Source organism: Ammospiza nelsoni, chromosome 2, assembly GCF_027579445.1.
Source record: "Ammospiza nelsoni isolate bAmmNel1 chromosome 2, bAmmNel1.pri, whole genome shotgun sequence".
NCBI lineage: Eukaryota > Metazoa > Chordata > Aves > Passeriformes > Passerellidae > Ammospiza > Ammospiza nelsoni.
The window spans coordinates 56,696,139-56,716,863 of record NC_080634.1 but is presented as its reverse complement, the minus strand read 5'-3'; the positions used below and the strand labels follow the sequence as shown (position 1 = coordinate 56,716,863).

Here is a 20,725-nt window from a genome sequence, read left to right as displayed (position 1 = left end):
TACGCTTCCTCTTGCTGAAAATAACTACATCTGAGTTCTTCTATGTAGAAAATCACATTGTGGCCTTTTTATTTTTAGTGAAAACATGTAATGCTGAGTATTTTAATACTTTCTAGTATGTAAATTTTTTTGTTGTATAGCTCATCACTTTAGTCTTACTCAGTTTCGGATGTTACAAATACCTTTATTACAGCTGTAGCAAGAACCACCAAATTGGTCAAATTATTTCATCTAACATATGATAGAGTGGCACAACACATGTGCAGTGAAAAAGAACATGCAAAAATTCATAATATGACAATGTAAATCATTTGGCCTGCAGCCCAGAGTATAAAACATTATCTGTCTCATAATTCTTTATTTACCTCCTGAACTGTCTCCATAGGCGGTGGGGGGTCCTTATTCCTGCAGAGATTTACAATGACCCATGTGACGTTCCGAAGGAAGGTGATGGGAATGGAGGGATTGATGAAGGACAGAAGAGGTTTGACAACTCCCAGTGATATGACATAATCTCTACACTGAGGACCATCACCTACAGAAATGAAAATTGTTGCAAAAGAAATTACATTAAAAATGGAGAATCTTGAAATGTATGCAATGACATGTTGGGATACTGAAATTCTATGTTTCCTCACCAATAATCTACCACTAAAAGGTCATATTTAATTAAATATACATACGTAAAGTTATGTATGTATATTTTAGGAAACACAAAATTTATCCTGTTAATATTTTGCATAGCAAGTGATACTATTATTTAGAGAAAAAACAGGATGTACATATGTGTACATATGTAATTCTGGCCATATTATATACTTTCAAAAAAATTGCATCAAGACACAGAATTCAGAGGAAACATAGTCTCTTATGATAATGCCAATGTTCAAAAAGTCAAGTTCTAAAATGAAATGTTCCCTGAATTCAAACCATTAAAACAACAAGTTACCTATAATATTTCCAAGAGCCCAGACAGCTTGCTCACAAACATTCTGGTGTGGTGAATGAAGTAGTCTCAAGAAGAGGGGTACTGCATCTGCAGAATGCAAAGATTAGATTTGTTTAATGCTGAATCTTGGTATATGAGCAACATGTTCACTAATTTACACAAAACACATTCTCCAACATGCCTTATAAATGTTTCTATTATGAAGGGTGCAAAAAACCTAAGTTGAACATTTCTATATGTATCCAGAGAAGGGAAAAATAGACTTAAGAACAGAATTATTAATCAACAGTGCTCCCCACATTTAAACATTCCCCCATAATTCTCAAAGCGATAGGCAGACCCTCAAGTATGCAGGCGTGAGGTTTCATGTCCTGGTAACTCAGATTTTCCAGTTATCCAGGATCACAACACATACCAAGCAGAATGACATGCCCACTTGTGCAAACGTGCTTCATATCCTGACTTTAAGAAAATAGTTCCCTCCCAAGAGGTGGCTATAGTTAGTTTCCATATGCAGTGAAGATTTACATCCATCTGCCAGGCCCAAGACACATTTTAATTTGCTCTTATATAATGCCAGCAACATAGCAAATTAAGGAAGTGGTACTGATTTTAGATATCATTCTCTGTGGAATTAAATACATTTGAGAGAGCTAAGTAACCATCCCACTACTATCCCCATGCACTGTTTTCCTTCAGACAAGCCATACTGTTTGAAAGACAGTAACTCTTGCAGCAATTCTGAAAATCTATCTATGATCATACTCATCCTATAGTCTGAGTAAACTAGATCAGTTTATATACCGTTAAACAGTATTTTTCTTGCAGAAATAGCTTCACAAACTTTTTAAAAGTGCAACACAGTTTGTGAGCAACCGTGAATCAATATTGTGTTGATAATGTAAAGTGATAATAAGCAAAAAAACTCTGATGTATTTTCCTGAAAAACACAGAGCCATGAAGAACAAAGATAACCTAAAATTCCCTGCCTACCCCAGGAGTGATTCAGCCATTGCTTATAACTGACAAGCAGGGACAGCAACACACTCTTGCTTAAGAACACTCACTCTTGTAATAAAATCACCCCACTTCCATTAGCTCAAGTGGAATATTTTAGCTTCCTTCTCAGCAATTACTGAGATTACAATTCAGTCATACATGCATTCAACATCTTTTGGAGAAGAGGGTCAACTATGTAGTTTATATTACACTGCAATCCTGGTATGCTTTCCAAACCAGGAATGAAGTTATTTCATAATATCACTCAGGCAGGAGGACAACCTGAGACCTGAGACAGCATGAGCTGAAGTTTTCTGACCTATCACTCTGAAAAAATTAATTATCCCTGCTCCAAACTGGCTTCTGCCAGGAGCTATTCTGTGCATATAGTACTTCTCCTCCTTTGCTGGGCCTCCCAAGTACCATCTGTCCCTCCTGACTGCAGGAGGATGCCTTCTTTTGTATTAAGGCTGCATCAGCCTCTTCTGTAGCTGCAAGGGCCTATTGCTTTGTTTCCTCAAACCCTTCCTTATCTAAAGGGAGAGGAGCTGGGAGACTGTTTTCCCTTGGTCATCTCCCAGTCAAAGCAGCAAGACTTGCAGACTAAACTTCATCTGTTTTCTCTTCATGAGTAAAATGCTTTTTGATTCTCTGAAGTCATTTAGCACATTTTCTTCTTTTCAAGCATTAACTAAACAGATTTTGGGAGAAACATGTCCCAGCTTCAACTTCTAGCAATTGTCCAGGTAACAATAATGCTTTTAGCTCTGCTGTACATACTTTTATTCTACTTTTAATTTTTACTCTGAGATTTTTTTCCTGTAAAGCTAATACTATAAACATCCTTTCTGTTAGCTTCATTCAAACAGGACAACATTGTGGGACATGAAAAAGAAAGAAAACAATGACTAACCAATGAACAAGTCAAGAAGGAAGAAAAAACTTGGAAGTAGATTTTCAAAGGCACTTAGACACCACAAATGCAATCTAAAAACAGAGGCGCCCAAATCACACCAGAAATTTTTGAAGCAAATTCAAGATGTTGATTTTTTTGTTTTAATGCCTTTGGATTTTTATCCAAATCTTATTTTGGATAATAGTAATAATAACAACAATAACAATAATATTGCTCCAATATCTTAAATATACAGAATCTAATAATTATTTAGTTATTTTCTTAGCCATGAAAACATATAAACCAGCATTTCAATTTGAAAGGCAGGTTCATACAGTAAAAAAAAATTCAAACAACTAAGTCACCACTTTCCCATATAAAAATGAGAATATGGGTAAGCCAAGACAGCTTATTATATATTTATCTATAATCTAGTGTTTTATGACAACATATTTTATTTAGCACAAAGGTGATTGTTTTAAGATAAGTATGCTGATCCATAAAAGCTATAGCTATAATCCTGAAAAAAATATTTTATTAATTTATCTTCATTTGACTTTAGAGTTTCTTTCCTTTCTCACTGTCTGGTTAAACAAGAAATGAAAGCAGCTCAATAAACTTGTGTGTACAGGAGATACTAATCATACAGACAACGAAAGGATGGTAATTTTCCTAACAATGTATTTAAATGTGCAACCTTACATAACTGTATATATTTAACAACTTTAATAAGATTTATGAACACACCTTTGAGGCAGAAAGAATTAACTCCTAACTTAAGTGTTAGCCACAGAGCAATTAATGGTACATGATTTCAGAAATCAAACTAAGAACGAGAAAGGACTTAGATTTTTGATATAGTTATTGTGTCATCTGTCATTCTCTGTCTTCGTTATGGGAAATCCTGTCTGGCATCCTTAACATTAATTGTTAGTGACAAGCAGATTTATGTTTAAGAGCAAATGTAGAAATCTTTCAAAAATCTTCAGGACAAGCATGTATTTATTACTTTAATGGTATTTATAAGAAATGGCATTTGTTATCCAAATACTTTCTTTTTCCCACAATATGCAGCCCGACTGCCTCCTCCCCCAAAAAACCAAATTTGTAATACTTACTTGACTGTACAACAGCTTGAGTCTGTGCAGAAGTGCCTGATGCTATGTTAGTCAATGCCCATGCAGCTTCAAATTGTAATGAAGGACTGTAATGAAAGAATTTGATACTAGTTATAAGTTGATACATCATCGGAAGACTATTTTATGGTTCATTTCAACATTGCTAGCTGTATCCATAAGAAATACTCTACATTTAGGCAGTACCACTGGGCTAACATTTAAAAAACTCCAACATCTAAGCCCGGACTTTTCAGGGGAAAAGTTGTAAGAAAAAAAGAGATCTTTCATTCCCTGACCTTTTGTAAACCATCCATCAGTCTGAATTAATATTTGTAACAAAAAAACCCCAACCAAACAACCAAGTAAACTTGATTCTCCTGCCATTACATTCCAGATCAAGTGCAAGCTGGTGTACTTGGATACAGACATTTTTCTGCACCATCACTGACAGGCAAAATATCTACAATCAGCATGAGAAGACAGCATCACACCTGTCTTATTAAATACAGATAAAATTAGTTACAAATGTCATGAAAGCTGAGACAACATCTCTTCCAAGATGTCTGTCAACTGCTGTCTGTGCCAACAGCAGTTTAGTAAAACAGTTTGCATGAAAACTGCTGTTTAAGTTAAGAGTTCTACAAGCTACAAAAGAGTTTACAGCCCATGGTCATTAGCACCACTGTAAGTGTCTGGATTTAGGAAGAACAGAGAATATTTACTGTCAGGTGACTGTTTAATTTACATGGGTTTTGTGTCTTTATCAGTCATGTTTTGTATATAGTTTTAAATACCTGCTTCTTTGAAATTTTTTTGTGTATTAATTTCCAAAGCAATTTGAGGTTTTATTTGGGATGGGAAGAATTAAAAAGGAGGTAAAAACAAATCACACCTGTCAGCAGCTACCTATAAACCTTTAAATTTTAGGAACAAGTGTATTAAAACTCTAGTTTCAGGTTAGTCCCTTTTTTCTTTCTCTCATGATAAGCTTTCAAGTATAACATGAACCAAAGCTTTAATGATTTGTTATGCAAAGTCTTTTCAGAGTTTAACTCTGCTAAATATTACATAGCAATCCCGATTAAAAGGACTGCTTAAAAAAAATTGAGCTTAATTTTGAAAGACTTATTAAATATTTACAAGGGTAAATCATACAAAAACTAGCAGAAGATTCAAATTAAAAAGAATTTTCAAAGCACTGAACCATCTACTTCTAGAGCAGACAAGCGTTCATGACCCATTTTAAAATTCTTTCCTGATTTGAATGTTATTGTCGGCTGCCTTCTAAGCAACTGTTTTTTTAAACAAGCTTGGAAAAAACCCTACTCACAGTTCGTAGTTTTGCAGCCATCAAAATACACCAAAAATACCACAACATATTTTTGAAATTCCTCGCTCTCATAGCTGCAGAAATAACACTGAAAATGGAAATACTATAAATACATTCATGTCTGCCTGAGATCAAAGACAGGCTAAAATATTTACCTCAGTTGTGTTAATCCCTATCTATCCAAATCAGGGGCTCAAGATTTGTTGAATATGGCATGTTTTGTTTCTTATATGTCATTAAATGCCTGCAGCTATATGCTCAGTGTTCTCTACGTTCTTTACTGAAGCTCTTTGTTTTTCAATAGACTCAGAGAGCATGCTCACCATGTTCTACCATCACATAAGAGAGCAGCAGAGAGCCAGAAGGAAACACACCTTGCAGTGAGAAGAAACCAGAAACTTCAGCTAATAATCTTAATGGAAAAGACAAATGTATTCTGCAAAAATGCCCTGTTCACAACCAGGCATGTTCTCTGCCTTCACACAAATAAACACAAGTCTGTGGCAGGCTTCTTAAAAAAAGCTGGTAAAAGGCTGAAATATTCAAACCCAGTGATAAATGTGGTAAGATTTTCTCCATTACTTGGATATGCTCAAACACGCTCGAAAAAATTCAATTACATTTCTGTAGCAGAATAAATATTCCTGGAGAACTTCTGATCTATCACCATGGAATGTGATCCACTGTGTCAGATTATATGGTGCTGGAATCCTCAGTTTTGTTTCAAATAATCATTTTTTTCTTAATGCAAATTTCTAGTAACAGTGAAGATTTTAAAAAGAATACTTACTTATCATCCCTTTCTAGGCATTTTACCAGAATTGGTAAAATTCCAGATTTTATTAAGTCATCAATAGGTGGATTTCTGTCACTGGATAGGAGTTTTCTGTGAAATTGAAAGCAAAAGTAAGTAACTTTTAAAATAAAAACCTTATATAAATTATGTTTCTGTATCTATATTTATTTTTACCTTGCAGCTTGGACAGCGCTCAGTTGGATCACTGGGTTGTCACTTGTGGCATTCTGAAAAAAAAAATTAAAAACACAGTAAAAACTAAAAATGCACAGAACACACCCTTCTGGTTAAAAAAAAGTTAAATGTAACATACCTGCAGTATAGCTTCTAGTGTTACATTTTGCTTGAAAAGAAAAAAAAAGGTTTTAGTAATTTTGTTGATAAATTATAACCTTCTTAAACATTTAATACAAGAAAACTTATTTTAACAGTGTATCAGTTCATAAATTTACTTTCAAATAACTGCAAGATAACAGAATATCTTGTTTAGAGACATCACCAAAGTTTTAAAAACAATTCCAGAATCAAGGAACTTACTGCTTTGAAGTCAGCATCAACATCAGAATCTTCTAAGCTTTCCTCTTGAGGAACATTTCTTTTTTTCAAAAGATGTTCATCTCTTTTGTTCTGTAAAGAAATGACAAAAAATAAAGCCACTTTTAATGCTTATTAGTACAGGGTGGTGATGCACAATGGACCTTTTCAACATTTAAGTATAGATAAGGTTGCCTTTTTTAAAGGCATTTGTAACTGCAAATAGAATTTGCAGTATTTTAGCTGTAATAATCTGGCAGCTTGCTAATCAGACAGATCTACAACAATCCATGACATTTGAATTAATTAAAACTCACACTCTAGGGATCAGTTTTCTAACAGGCATTCACAATACTCATAGCTCTGCATGATATTAACATTTAGCCACACGTAACAGAAATTCTTTTTCAGTGAAAGATTATTTTTCAGCTAAACCTTGTTTTGAAGCTCCCTGGTCACATCTATTTGCATTTTCTGTGTAAAGTAGCATGCTCCATGCACACTGGCACTTGCAGTATTTCCCACTCAAGCTATTAGCCTAATTTCTGACAAAAAACAAGACACCCTCCAGTCTTAGTTCCTTTAAGGAATTACAAAAGAATAAAATTATCTTTTCAGTGGTAAAATACCCATTTAACATTTCCTTTTAACATTCCTAATTTAATGAATTTGAAGATATAAAACAGTAATTTAAAAAGAAAGAAAACAAATCATCAATTGTTTACACTTTTTTACAAATTCAAAATGTATTAAAAGTATTAGACCAAAATTATGAAATGGTCTCTTCTAAATTTTAGACTTTATATTTTTTTGGTATGTCTAGAGGTACAAAGACAGAAGATGCAATGGAAGATGATGATGATACAGTACATATATCTGAACACCTATTTATGCTTGGTTTTGGGTTTTTTATATGTTTATTAAGATTTCATTCTTTAATGATGCAAAATGTTGAAAAAGAGTAAGAGTTAGCTCTAACATCTAGAAGAAATCTAGTATACTAGCAAGGACAGGCAGGCTTTTCAGTCTCTATTTATCTGACAAGCACAGTTCTCATTAAGAGATTTTATTATACCACACCTGGTTTGTAATATCTAAAAAAGGCCTCTAAACAGAATGATGTATTGAAGGGTCCCCAGTATTTTATGTTATAAAAACCAGCAATTCCAGGTCCAAAATTTCTGGGACTTGTTTACCTTTCAGACATCTCAGAAATAACTTACAACAAGTTTGAAATCCTCCCAGTCAATATATTTTTATTTTCAGATAAAGCAAAGCTAGAACTACAAACAAGCATGAGAATAACCTTTTAATGAAGAAGACAGTATCTCACAGACCTAGCATAGTTTAATTTCAGTCAAGCTGTAAGAACAGAAACTAGGTCCTCAAAGAGTGCACAAGACCACCTAGACTGGCCCCAGAGCTGTGCAGCAATGGCTGCATACATGGAGCACATCAGTACAGACAAGCAGCACAGGCAGTTTGTTGGCAAGTGCATCTGCAGAGCAGGAAGATGGGAAGGAGCAGGCAGCTGAGCACCAAGAAAGCAGTGTATGCACACCACGTGCATCAGGCAGGAACACATTAACTGATGGCTTCAGCAGAATGACCTGTAGTGTATTTACCTGATTTTCCCACACCAGTCACTGAGCTGAACAAGAGCCTCTTCTGTTCCAGTAAGCCTTCTATACCTGCACACACAACTATCCAACTATCCAATCCTTCAGCACCATGAGCACACCTCCCAGAATGCCTCCTACTGTTAACCTTAACTAAAACAAGTACCAGTAACAGTCCATATTCTAAGGCCAAGATATTACACCCCCTTAAGAGAGAAAAAGAAACTTCACAGGATGTAACTGACCACAGAGTAACACCACAATTTCTGTGAGTGCAGGCAGTGTCTTCAGGCCATCAGTCATATGGTGTGATAGGCTCCAGAAAAAATTACCTCAGCCAAGGAAAGAAAGAAGGAGCAACAATGTTCCTGTAGCTACTCACTCTTTGCAGGTGGCTGGGTTGAAAAACAACTATCAGCACCAATATAGAAGAGTTTCCACAGCAGCCTGAGGCAGAGAGGCTAGTACTTACTGAGAAGTACCAAAAGTTTCTATTCTAATTAGTAGTTCTTATAAAGTCAGTGTTCATGAAACCTTTCAGTTCTAGACAGTGTCTCTAAGGCTATTTGAAATATTGTTGTCCATCTGCAAAAGTGTCCAATCCCTAGACAAGTAAAATGCTCTCTCCAGTATTTGACAGGCCAATCACTCTCCTACAGAAGGTAAAAGAAGATGATTTGCAGCCTGCCATGGCTTTAAAATGCTGGTATTTGGACATATTGTAGCGAACTCAAAAAGGTTTTGCCTAAATCAAAGCACCGGCCCGTTCTGCAGGCTCCTGTGGTGAAAATGAAGACAAATGAACATACCTGGACACAGCTGTCCTGTTCAAAGCCTGGTGAGAGAGCCCTTTCAAAGGTACAAGCATCAGAGTAGAATTCTGATGAAGGGTAAAACCTTGTCACAAACAAAATGCAGCAGGTCTCCTTCTAAAGGGAGGATCCTCAACACTGCCTGAACCATGTGTACTATGTACAGTAAGTACAGAAGCTCATAAACAGGTGCTGACTGCTGGTTGTAAGTATTGCCAACATGCTGCTAGAGATCCCACTGCAGCAGCCTACAAAGGGCATTGGTAAACTTGCCAAATGAATAGGTAACAGTAGTGATACCAGGAGTGCACTTTCTTGTCCAGTTTTTATGACAGATGCCCATCATTTGCTTCACTGACAGTGGGATGGTCAAGCTACACGAACAGGAAATATTCAAGTCCTGCAGATTCTGGTATTTCTTTTGTTTATCTTCTTGGAAGATAGACACAGGATTAAAAAATATATAGACTAACACAAGCAAGTTTCAAATGTTCAAACACACAATTTAACAGAAGATTCCTTGTGGGTAAAGGGAACATCATAAACACTCTGTGCTGCACTGAACTTAGTACAAAGGGACATGGCCAATGGGATGCTCTAACAGAACTGGGAAAGGTGTCAAATATGAATTTCTCCATATTTTTCAGCACTGGACACGCAGGCAAGCTCTGTGAAGAGTGCCAGCTGTTGTGAGGTTCCAAGACTAAAAGGGAAAAGAAATTAACAAGAAAATCTTTGCCTGCAGGTAACAAATACCATTTGTTTCTTCAAGTCAGGGCAAAGTTTAATAGGTGCTCAGTAGCCAGTAGACGTTCTTGAGGGACTAAAGTTAACATTATTATGTTTGAGTCTTCTGAGGACAAAAAGCAGAACTTCAAGAACATTTCAACATTAAAAATTGGAGTTCCTAATGGTAGCCAGTATTAGATATACTCACAGATGACAACAAGCAGCTCTTGCCCCTGCAATTACATCCAAGGAGAGACTAAGGGTTCAAGCCACTGATGGAGGTAGATTCAGATTTTCTGGACATCCCTTTTAAGCTACCACTGAGCCCAAGTCAGATTCCAAGATTCTTCTTCAGATAAAGATTTAGCTACAGATACACAGTTAGAAGAGGTAGGCAGCTTCCCTACATTTGAGTTCTGCTAATTCACCTTTGTGACAACAGAGAGCCATCATAATGTTCCTGTTTGGTTAGTGCTCATCTGCCTCAGAAAAGGAGCAAATTGACTAAAAACAAGTAGATAGCAGTGTATGGCCTAAGCATGGATTGCAAAGATTGAGACCTCTTATGTCAGGGAACAGCAAGATCTCACTCAAAGATTCAAGCAAATCTCCAAACAATTTCTTCATAGCCCTTTTCAACTATGCCTCTAAAAGAATCCATTAGGAATGTAATTTTCCTCTTAGGGTAATTTTTTTAAATGAATTAGTTGAGGCAGAGTAAATGCAAATTCTTTTCCAAGAATTTGTGCTACTAACACTTGATAGGGAAGCCTCCAGAAGAACATACTAATAGTGCTTCAGTGTCCCTGTCATTGTAGTCATTCTTCAAACTGGCAGACTTATATTATGTACTAAAATATGTTCTTTACAGCGAACAAAAAGCTATACATACACATTGAACTGGAAAAGACACTTAACTGATACAAGTTTTACTGTCCTGAAACTAAGTATTTTCTTTTTCTTTTGGAGTTTCAGACTTACTGAGAATCAGAAAAATATTTTTTCCACCCTAGCACTCCCAGCAACATAAAAGACAGATTCCTTTATTCAAAGAGTCTTCTACTTTATTTAGGAGCTATCATGGGCATAAGCAATCTTTAAGAAAGATCAGAGTAGAAACAAGGACAGTATGCCAGGGAAAGAGGTAAAAAAAGACATGCCCATGACTCTTTAATCTGCCACTTATTTAGCAAATAATTGCTTTGCCTTGCACCAAACTTAATTGGCAATTAAAGCTTTCACGTGCTCATGTCTGTGAGCCCTCAGAGGCAGCTGAGTTTGCCAAGAAAGCCAAAAATAAACCTTGTGAGAGATCATGGAAGTTCTTAGGATTCCAGTTAGCAGGACAGTATCCTGTGTTTCTGCTGAAGTTAGGAGTGCTAAGGCTTCCTTTGAAGGGTGACATCTAACTCAATGACTGTATGTATCATTGACCTGGCTAAGGACTGACTGCCTTTCTTTAGGCACACAAGTGGCCCAAGACCAACTTCATCTTCAGAGAAAGCCAAGCAACCACAATCAAAGGATGTCTCAGAGCAATGGAGTTACAGGGTTCATTTAAATATAGAACCTTAAACTGAATCCTAACCATTGCTCATCCACCACGCTCCTCTAGATTGAGGCTAACAGACTAAGCCAATTAATTCCAGGATCCCTGTTACTAGCAGAGCAGCCTTCAGGTTTCTGGGATGCTGAAAGCAAGTGATAAACACTCTAAATCAGACTTCACCAAGACACTGCACTGAAGAGCTTTATATTCTACATCCTGATGCAGTCTCTATCACCTGACTCTTACAGTATCAGAACTGACACTTATCTGTCAGGAAAGGGAGATGGCTATTTAAGTTTAAGCTCTCAGAGCTGTTGCTGTACAAACAATATAATCAGAGACCAAGACTATCTTTCCAGAAATGTAGCAGATCCATTCTCAAAATGCATAGAACACCAAGCCAATATGGAATCAGTAAAAGGGCATCTGACCCTGGGGAGTGTCATCTGACTGGCTCATGATGCCAACCCATGCCTCAACTTGGAATCTGCCAGACTACTGCTACCTTTTCATGTCAGATGGCTTTGCTAATCTTTGTCAATTAAATTCCTAAACAAATAATAAGTGATTGAGAAATAAAAAGCAGGGGAAAAAATAGTTTCTTCCAGAGTAAGAGCTGTGGTGTGAAGACAGTGAATAGAGATAATATATTCTTGAAACACAGACTGTGTTGCAAATGCACCTTGATGTCTGTAATTTCAAGAGAATAAACACCTCACACTGATGCATGCAGAAATTGTTTACTACTGTTCAAAGCCATGATTTTTTATTTATTCCATCTTACTAAACAGAGATGTGAGCAATTTCATCAGATCCATTCATTTAATATTTATATCCACATTGATTCAAAAGACAAACCCATGACTGTGTAGTGCTTCAACTGTACAGAGCAAGAACACACTCAATTTGCCTCTTTTCCTCAAAGCCAGGTGTACATACAGCATCTGGGTAGCTGGGATGAAGAGAACACATCCCTTTCCTTTGAAGAGGCACCAGTGGATTACTAAGGTCATGCCAAAATTCTCCTGATTTTGGCATACTCATGCTAGAGCAGCAGTGTGAACTGTAAAGACTGAAGCAATGATATTAGAACTTATCCTTTCCACTGCTGGAACTGGATAAAACATATCCCTTAACATTTCAGTCTCAATTCTGTACCAGAAGCAATGCACAGAATCTCATCTGCCACAGAGTTCCAACTGTAAACCAGTTGCCCACTAGCACCAGCTGAGTTGACACGCACTGAATTTATTATTAAAGCAGATTTTTTTCTGGTCTCTGCAGTGAAGATGTTTAACCAAAACTCAAGAACACCAATTCCTGCATTTAAGAGTGCTGCAGCTGCTGCTCACTCTTGATTTACAGTCTGACCTACATCTAGTGCTCAGGCTTCTCCTCTAAATGTGTAACTGATCTTTGCATGTGCAGGTTTCAGTGAGAAGTCACTGGCAGCTCACAGGCTTCCTCCTCATTTTCACTCACATACTACTAGCACATGCTGGATTCCTTCCACACAGGATAATATCTTGCCCTTAAGTGTCTGACTTGCTCCCCACCACGCTTCTGTAATAAACTGGCCTTGAAATTGTGACCTGTTACAAAAACCAATTATAAAAATTAATTTTAAACTAAAACTCTCACTTTGCACTGCAAAGTTCTCTTCCAAGATTGCACAGGAAGGCTCACATTCCATCTCAATTTAGCAAGATGTATAAGGATATGCTCTATTAGTTAAGCCATCTTTTACAGGTTTGCTTTGCTAGCAGGCACAGGCTGCCCAAGTGCAATGAATGACTTTTCCCAGTGTAGATTTCACAGTTACACAGCAAATTTTACACCATCTCTGAAGAAATAAGGCCTCTAACATGTCACCATAAACTTCCACTGCTGATCATTTTCCAGTCTTCTGGGTCAAATTAGATTTCTTTGACTAATTATTATAGTCTCAGGATGAATCTTAAAAACGTTTATAGTTTATATTGTAATGAGATAGAGAAGTTTTTCTGTAAGAGCTGAAAAAACAAAGTCCCTTTTTCCAAGAGGAACAGAAGGATCCCAGGAAAATACTATTACAAGATTTTTTTGGTTGCTCCTACATAATTAGGTGCTAAGTGCAGACAAAATTTCTCAAAAGTCAAGCTAATTTCCATCAACATAGTTTCTATTTACAAACCCTTCACTTTGATTTTAGCAAGGATTTTGTCTTCTCAGTTTGCAAATAATGAAAAAATAAGAATTTGATGAGTGTGCACTTCTAAGCAAGCACTACTCAAACTGTCAAGGATTCAACTGGCAAACTGGAGATAAGCATCAAATGGGAGACCAAAAGGAGTTTGGGCTATATTGAGAATATTAAAACCAAATACTTATCAGGTCATTAATGAAACTAATAGAAAATACAGGTTATACCAAGTTGGAGAAGCCTAGAAGCATACTGGGGAACAGAATGGGAAAGCCTGGAAAAAGCAGATGTAATTCAGGAGACAGAAGTCAATTGTAAAAAAAAAAAAAAAAAAATCTGCATTTATTCAACTGCGCAAACAAAATAACTATATTTACTTTGTGGTACTCTCAGAAGTGTACAAAGCATACACAGACTGTGTGCCTGTGTGCTGTGTATGTCAACAACATACTTAGTATAAAGAGGAAAATAGTATCAGGAACTGGTTTTCACTATGCCATTTAAAACTCAGCTGCAGCCTCCATCCTTTCAGATTTCCACACTTCCAGAAAAATTCGGGCAATTTGGATCTATGAAGCAGCAACAAGTCAAATCTAGGAAAGAGAGTGTTCAAGAAAAGGGTGAAGAACTGAATCTGTCTCAACAGGATAAAGGTAAAGGGGCCAGTATGAAGTCCTCAAATACACTGAAGGTACCCAAAAGCAAATAAAAGCTTACCCTTTCTCTCTGAGGTGCTGAGAAAGGCAGGAAAGCCAGAGTTATGAAAGATGAGGGTGCAACGAATGCTCTAATTAGGCAGAGCAGTAAACTAGATCAGCTCTCATATTCATGATTTTCCCAGCCATACTGACATTTACCCAATACAGCCAAAATCTGACCCCCAAATTAACTCCCTTTACAGCATGGAAGCAATAATTTTCAGAAAACAAGATAAATTAACAACCTCACTTTCTAAATGCTAAAACTCTCCCTTTTCCCATTCAGAGATTTTAAACATTTGAACAGCTGAGAGCTCCACTATAATAACTGGTACAGAAACTGAATATGGATTATTTCCAAGCAATACATTGGAGTAAAGCAGTACTGTTCTGTTGTACTGAGCTTCACAAATTGGAGAAGAAAAATAAATTAGAATCCACAGTTAGTATTTACCAAATTTACACCTTTTCTGCATAAGTTTGGGGCTATAAAGCAAAGCTTATGGAAAAATATTTATTTAAGACACCAGAGCACTTTTAGCAAAGCAACATAGTTGATAAAGAAAAGCAGACTCACCTTCCGCAATTCAATTGTAACTTCATTTCTGTGTCTTCTCATAGTCTGTTTTAAAAAAAAAAAAGTATGTCAAGAAAGTCGTATCCAGTTTGGAATCAGCTGTTTCTAGGTTAAAAAATGCAGTTATTCATCAAAAGACATGGAAAACTGTGCATAATTTATAACTCAATCTTTTCTAGGAGGATGCACATGGTTTTTGTGATGTTTTGCTTCACTTGGGTTTTTTTTGTTTGTTTGATTTGTTCTCTTTTTTTTAATCATACACCTTACAGATAGCTTTTACCTCAAGAAGTATCCCAAAGGTACAAAATATCAACTTCCCCATGGAGTTTTCACTAGAATGATTCTCCAGGTGTTTTCACTGAAATGACTCTCCAGGTGTTTACATGTGCAGACCATAAGCACTAGTAAATCCAGGTTCTCATATTCTCATATCAGACAATCTCATATTCCCATATAATCACATTCACAACCTAAACACATAACCTATACCAGTTCTCTGGCCAAAATCAATCATGACTGAGCTCTATGCAACAAGACCCATCAGGCTTGCAGAAAAAGGAAACAAAGTAGTACAGTGGTACTGAGTCTCCTTAGGATCTGCAGCTGAAACACTACAAAGGAAAACCAGCCCACAAGCATCTCAGCTCCTTAAAGATACTGCACACTCCGAACACATTCCCGACAATGCTGCTGCACCTCTCAGATAAGAGAGGCCAGAACACTGAACACGTATTTTAGCCTACTGAAGGCAATCTCCTTAGGTTCATTCAACTATCAGTGGAAAAAACATGTACCATCAGAATGCAATTCAAAGGAGAACAGGACTGGATGACTGCTGGCAGTCCAGCAAGATCACCCACACTCACTAAAATTAGCCTTTTAAAATATTTCCTATGTCCTATCCTACTGACCTTCACTGCCACTATCATGTTCCTTTTGAGTTAGGGCAAATAACTCCCTGAGCAAAAAAAGTTACCAGTGAAGACCAGCAACGAACAGTAAACACCAGCACTCCCCATCAGCCACCTAAGAAAACACCAAACGTGCTAAAGATGAAACACAGATAGAAAAAATGAGCGGATTTCACACCATGAATATATGCAGGACAGAACTACAATGGCTTCACTGCTCTCAGCCAGTTTGCACAGCAGTGCCATGGGCAGGGGTGCTGCTCACTAGACCAGGTTGCCCCATCCAGCCTGCCTTGATCACTGCCAGGGATGGGGCAACTTCTTTGGACAACCTGTGCCTCACCACCCTCTCAGTAAAGAATCTTCCTGACATCTAATCTAAACCTACCCTCTTTCAATTTAAAAACACTGTCCTTTGTCCTCTTGCTACCTGCCCATATAAACACCCTCTCTCCCTCCTTTTTGTAAAGTACTGGAAGGCTGCAATGAGGTCTCCCTGAAGCTGTCTCGTCTCCATTATAAAATTCATGAAATTCTCCATGAAATTCATTACCTTGGGTTCACTTGAGAATAAGAAAGGCTTGTCTTCCTCCCGACTACTTGATTAACCAGCTCACTCATGTAAACATGGACATAATGCTCCTTTTACATCTACAGGGTTGAACTCCACTACTTTAAACAAAATAAGTCCTCATCACTGTCAGAGGACACCAGCACTACAGCATCCACCAGAACTGCATGTTATTTCCCCCTCTCATCATTTTGGTAAACCATTTGACACTTGTAACCATCTGAGCCTGCTGCAACAGCTCAGTATGATAGGGACTGGATAGCTGGGGAATGGGAGGGCTTTGTCTGAACAAAGAACCCAAGAAGTCATCATATGCAACCAGCAAGACCAGTCATTCAAATTTCTTGTTTTATTAGAACTTTATATTTGAATAATCTTAATAACTGTGTCAAATTTAAGAACACCACACAGCCTGAAGTTTTTCAACACTTCTTCCCCATGACAGCTGCCTCTCAGTACTAAAGGGGGATACAAGAGAGCTGGAAAGGGACTTTTTACCAGAGCATGGAGTGATAGGACAAGGGGGAATGGCTTTCAACTGAAAGAGGGCAGGTTTAGACTAGACATTAGGACAAATTCTTTACTGTGAGGTGGGTAAGGCAGTGGCACAGGCTTCCCAGAAAAGTTGTGAATGTTCCAACCCTGGAATTGTTCAAGACCAAGAGGGATGAGGCTTTGAACAAGCTGGTCTTGCGGAAGGTATTCTTGCCCATGGCAGGAGGATTGGAACTGGATCTCCAAGGCTCCTTTCCACTCACGTCATTCCATGATTCTGTAACTCTGCATTTCAATAAAAAATGTAACAAAACAATGCTGTAAAGTCTCCTTTTCTTGATCATTCTGTGTTCCAAACACCAAAACTCTTTACTGAACTTTTCACTAGCAACACCATCCCACCTTCCCCTCAAATCTCACCTTTCATTCCTACTCATCTTAAATTTTGAGTTTGAGGTGTAACCTACCATAATCACTCAACTCAAATGTCCACTAGAATTTTCCTCTCCAAACTCCAATATTGCACATGCCAAATTTGAAGTCTCAGTGATTTAACTGATGCAAGGCATAATTTACTTTTAGATTTGCTCCCTACCTACAATTTACTCGTTTATCTATGCAAGAATACTCTAGAACACTTATACTGAACAGAGAAAGAGAGAGACTAAATCTGAAGTTCTTTAGAAGACAACGATAACATTTATCACCTACCACTCTTCGGGAAGCAGGGCAGATTTAAGGAACACTATATGCTGTGCTCAGCAGTTCAGCAGTTTGATATTTCTGGTTTAGAAAAAACCCAAATACAGGGCAGTCCCAGGCAAGACATAACTACTCATTTCATCAATTTACTCTAAAACCTTCTCTAACAATATTTTGACTAAAGACAGTTACTCAAGAGTCAGCTATAAAGTCTCAATTGGGAAGACTCCAAACTTCTTTCTAAGGGCAAATCACTCACTCAGATTTTCCATTAGGGTTTTATCTTTGTTTCATGCTTCCATTACTTCATCCTGTCTGATCCTACCCTATTACAAATCTGTCTCAATATTTTTTTACTCTTTCTTCTTTTTTATCAAATTGATCTTCAAAATATTTCACTACTCCATTACACACAGTTTTCACATTCCATGTACAAAAATCTCCCATCTTTTCCTCATTTAGAGAGCTACCACTCTTTAGAAAGATTCATAAAAAAAGCTATCACCTCTGAAGACATTTTTGTTGTCCAGTACCACAGATTTTTTGAGCTCTAATATTCTTTAGGCAATCTCCATATTACCTGGGTTTCATCCTTTTAGGTGTTCTTTTGTATTTCATTTTAAACCTACTATGAGTGTTTTCTCTTTAAAGCAGCTCTGGTACTTTTCACCTTCCTCCTTTTAAAGGCAGTACAGGTTGATAACTGGGATACCAGCTGGAACCAATGACTGGTACTTAACAGTTTAGTGCCCCCCACTAAACTAAGGGCTCCCAGTCTTAGTGCTCCCAGGGCTCTCCTGATGGCACAGCATCTTTAAAAAAGTCCATTTGTCAGGGTCATCAAGATCACCAAGAATCAGTGATACAACACTGGGGCTAGAGGCTTCCTACAAGCACATGGGACTGAAGTTCCCAAAGAGCCTGTGGTGCATTCTGGCAGTTAAACTTGGTTGCCATGGCTGGATCATGATCAGTGCTCCTTGCTTGAGGTCTGCTGACACTACTTCTAACCCAACACTTTGTGTCCCTGACACATGACATGACCACTGCATATCAATGTGTTTAATCCCATAGATTCCAGTACTTGCCAATTGTGGCAATCACAGACATGAAAAACACATGAATGCACTTCACATTGGCTTGATTACCTAACTCTGTTCATGCTTCTTACTGGGGATTTCTCCAGACTGTTGCCCAGCTTGATTTTCTCCTCTTTACCATTGGTGCTGATACACTAGTGACAGACTGCTCTAAGGTAAGACTCTGAATGTCCACAATCTAGTCATCTTTGCCTTGAAAGACCTAAAATATATTTCAGCTTCATCCAACTACAAGAAATGCAGGTACACATATAGCACCATATTCTGCATACTCTTGCTGGACTTTTGGAAGTTTTACTTTAAAACTTTCAGACCAAAAGGCACAATTTCCAATCTTATCTGGTAGGGTGAGGTGAGGAGAGTGGGACAGGATAGGACAGGAAGATTGACAAAGCCCAGATTTTACTCCCCAAAAAACAGACCTAAATGATTCAGATAAATTTTTGTCCTGATTTGCCATTTCTTGAAAGTATTTAAAGCTTGTGTTTCAGATGAACCATTTTAGAAATACAGCAGGTCATCAGCACCTTCCTACAGCCTCAGAAGAGACACACATATTATAATGCAATAGCATATAAAAGAAGCAGTCTTAAGTACCACTGCTAGTCTCCCTTCTAGGAATCATTACCACTGTAAGCAGAATAACATGCTTTTACACAACCTGCAAGACCCAGCATGTAGGGGACTGAGAGGTATTTACAAGGGATTGATACCCTAGTGGGAAGGCTAAACATTTTCCCCAGCTAATACATGTCAGATAAGACAAAGAGAAGAGATGAAATTATTCTGCAACCTAACCCAGGATTCATTCCCAGGTTCCAGGCTGGGAGGACATCTGCTGAAGTTTATAGATACCACACCAGTTGAAGCCTAGCAAGAGGTTACCAATGGATCTAAACCAGGGTTTGACATCCACAGCTTCTGACTGTGATCACATCTCAACATAATGTGCTCAAACAAGTAACTTCATGGAACACTGAAACAGCACATCTCAACACTAACCCCCAAGCTAAGGCTGAACTGTTTCACTGGATAAAAAAACAAGTCTCCAAATCTCAGACAGGGAAAATATGGCACAGGCAAAATCCTACAAATCACAAAATGATGACAGCTGCAGCATCTGAACCATGAGGACACCCTAAACACAAGGCATTAATGCACCATGCACTGCGTGCAAACAGTAAAAACGAGTAACTGCCAGTCAGCAGTAAGAAACAAGAACACAGCACTTATCAAGCTGTGCTACAACATCACATCCCAATTGTTATACATGACTCAAGGCAGACTTCAGTTCATAAGGCTTTTGTAACAAGAAATTTCTTCTCCCCAGTTCACCATATGTAAGGAACAATTATTTACCAGTATGTTTGACAGGCTGACATGATCACAGTAATGCACCAAGTACTCTAAGTCTCGTTTCAAGTCAAAGTAAATGTCAAGCAGTATTTCTAATTTCAAATTCCTCAGCATTTTGTTATTTTATAAAATAAAGCATTAAAACCCCAAAAGATCTGCTAGATGTTGTTGGATAAATCAGTGTTTCACTTCTACTCTGAATGTTCTTACAAAGTCAGACAGTTACCTATGAAGAATCACTCCTTACCACCTTCCACCTGAAGGAAAAATAATTCCTAGTTCCCTCAAATCTGAAATTAATTTCATATGCCAAAGAAGAAAATCACTGCACACATTAGGGTTGCTGTGTTAAGGGCTGCAAGGGAACTTTGTTTCACTGTGATATAAAACACAGAAACGCTAAGCTGACAAAAGACAAGAGATTTAAGAGACACTAGACCTTGAGGGAAAAAAAAGAGGAAAAGAATGCCACGGTCCTTGTAAAACTGCCTTTGACACACTCAACGGGCAGAAGGAACACAGAATACAGCTGTACTCATCAGATCAATGTTTCAGATCTCTCAACAAGGGTGGCATCTCTCTCAACAAGATGACAAGAAACTCAAAAGTTCAGTTTCAGCCACCTGAGGCGAAGAGAAATGTCTTCCTTATTTTTCAGTTGATACTTGTTTTATGACAGAACACAAAACTGCATCGAACTCTTGGTATCAAAAATCAATGGCCTCTGAAATTCTGATTTATCAGCATAAGCTGTACCACCAGCAATGCAAAGAATTATTTTTCAAATATTTGGAAGCCTT

At 37.6% G+C, this 20,725-nt stretch overlaps 1 protein-coding gene across 1 annotated transcript in view; it reads right to left on the bottom strand.

Moving 5' to 3' along the window:
- KPNA3 (karyopherin subunit alpha 3) overlaps positions 1-20,725 on the bottom strand; it is a 47,850-nt gene that overhangs the window by 12,981 nt on the left and 14,144 nt on the right. The window contains exons 2-9 of the mRNA XM_059493270.1: positions 14,788-14,832; positions 6,625-6,714; positions 6,401-6,430; positions 6,262-6,314; positions 6,082-6,177; positions 3,962-4,047; positions 950-1,036; positions 366-535 (exon numbers count right to left, since the gene is read on the bottom strand). Of these exons, the coding sequence (XP_059349253.1) occupies positions 366-535; positions 950-1,036; positions 3,962-4,047; positions 6,082-6,177; positions 6,262-6,314; positions 6,401-6,430; positions 6,625-6,714; positions 14,788-14,832 (657 nt within the window). The remainder of the gene's footprint in view (positions 1-365; positions 536-949; positions 1,037-3,961; positions 4,048-6,081; positions 6,178-6,261; positions 6,315-6,400; positions 6,431-6,624; positions 6,715-14,787; positions 14,833-20,725) is intronic.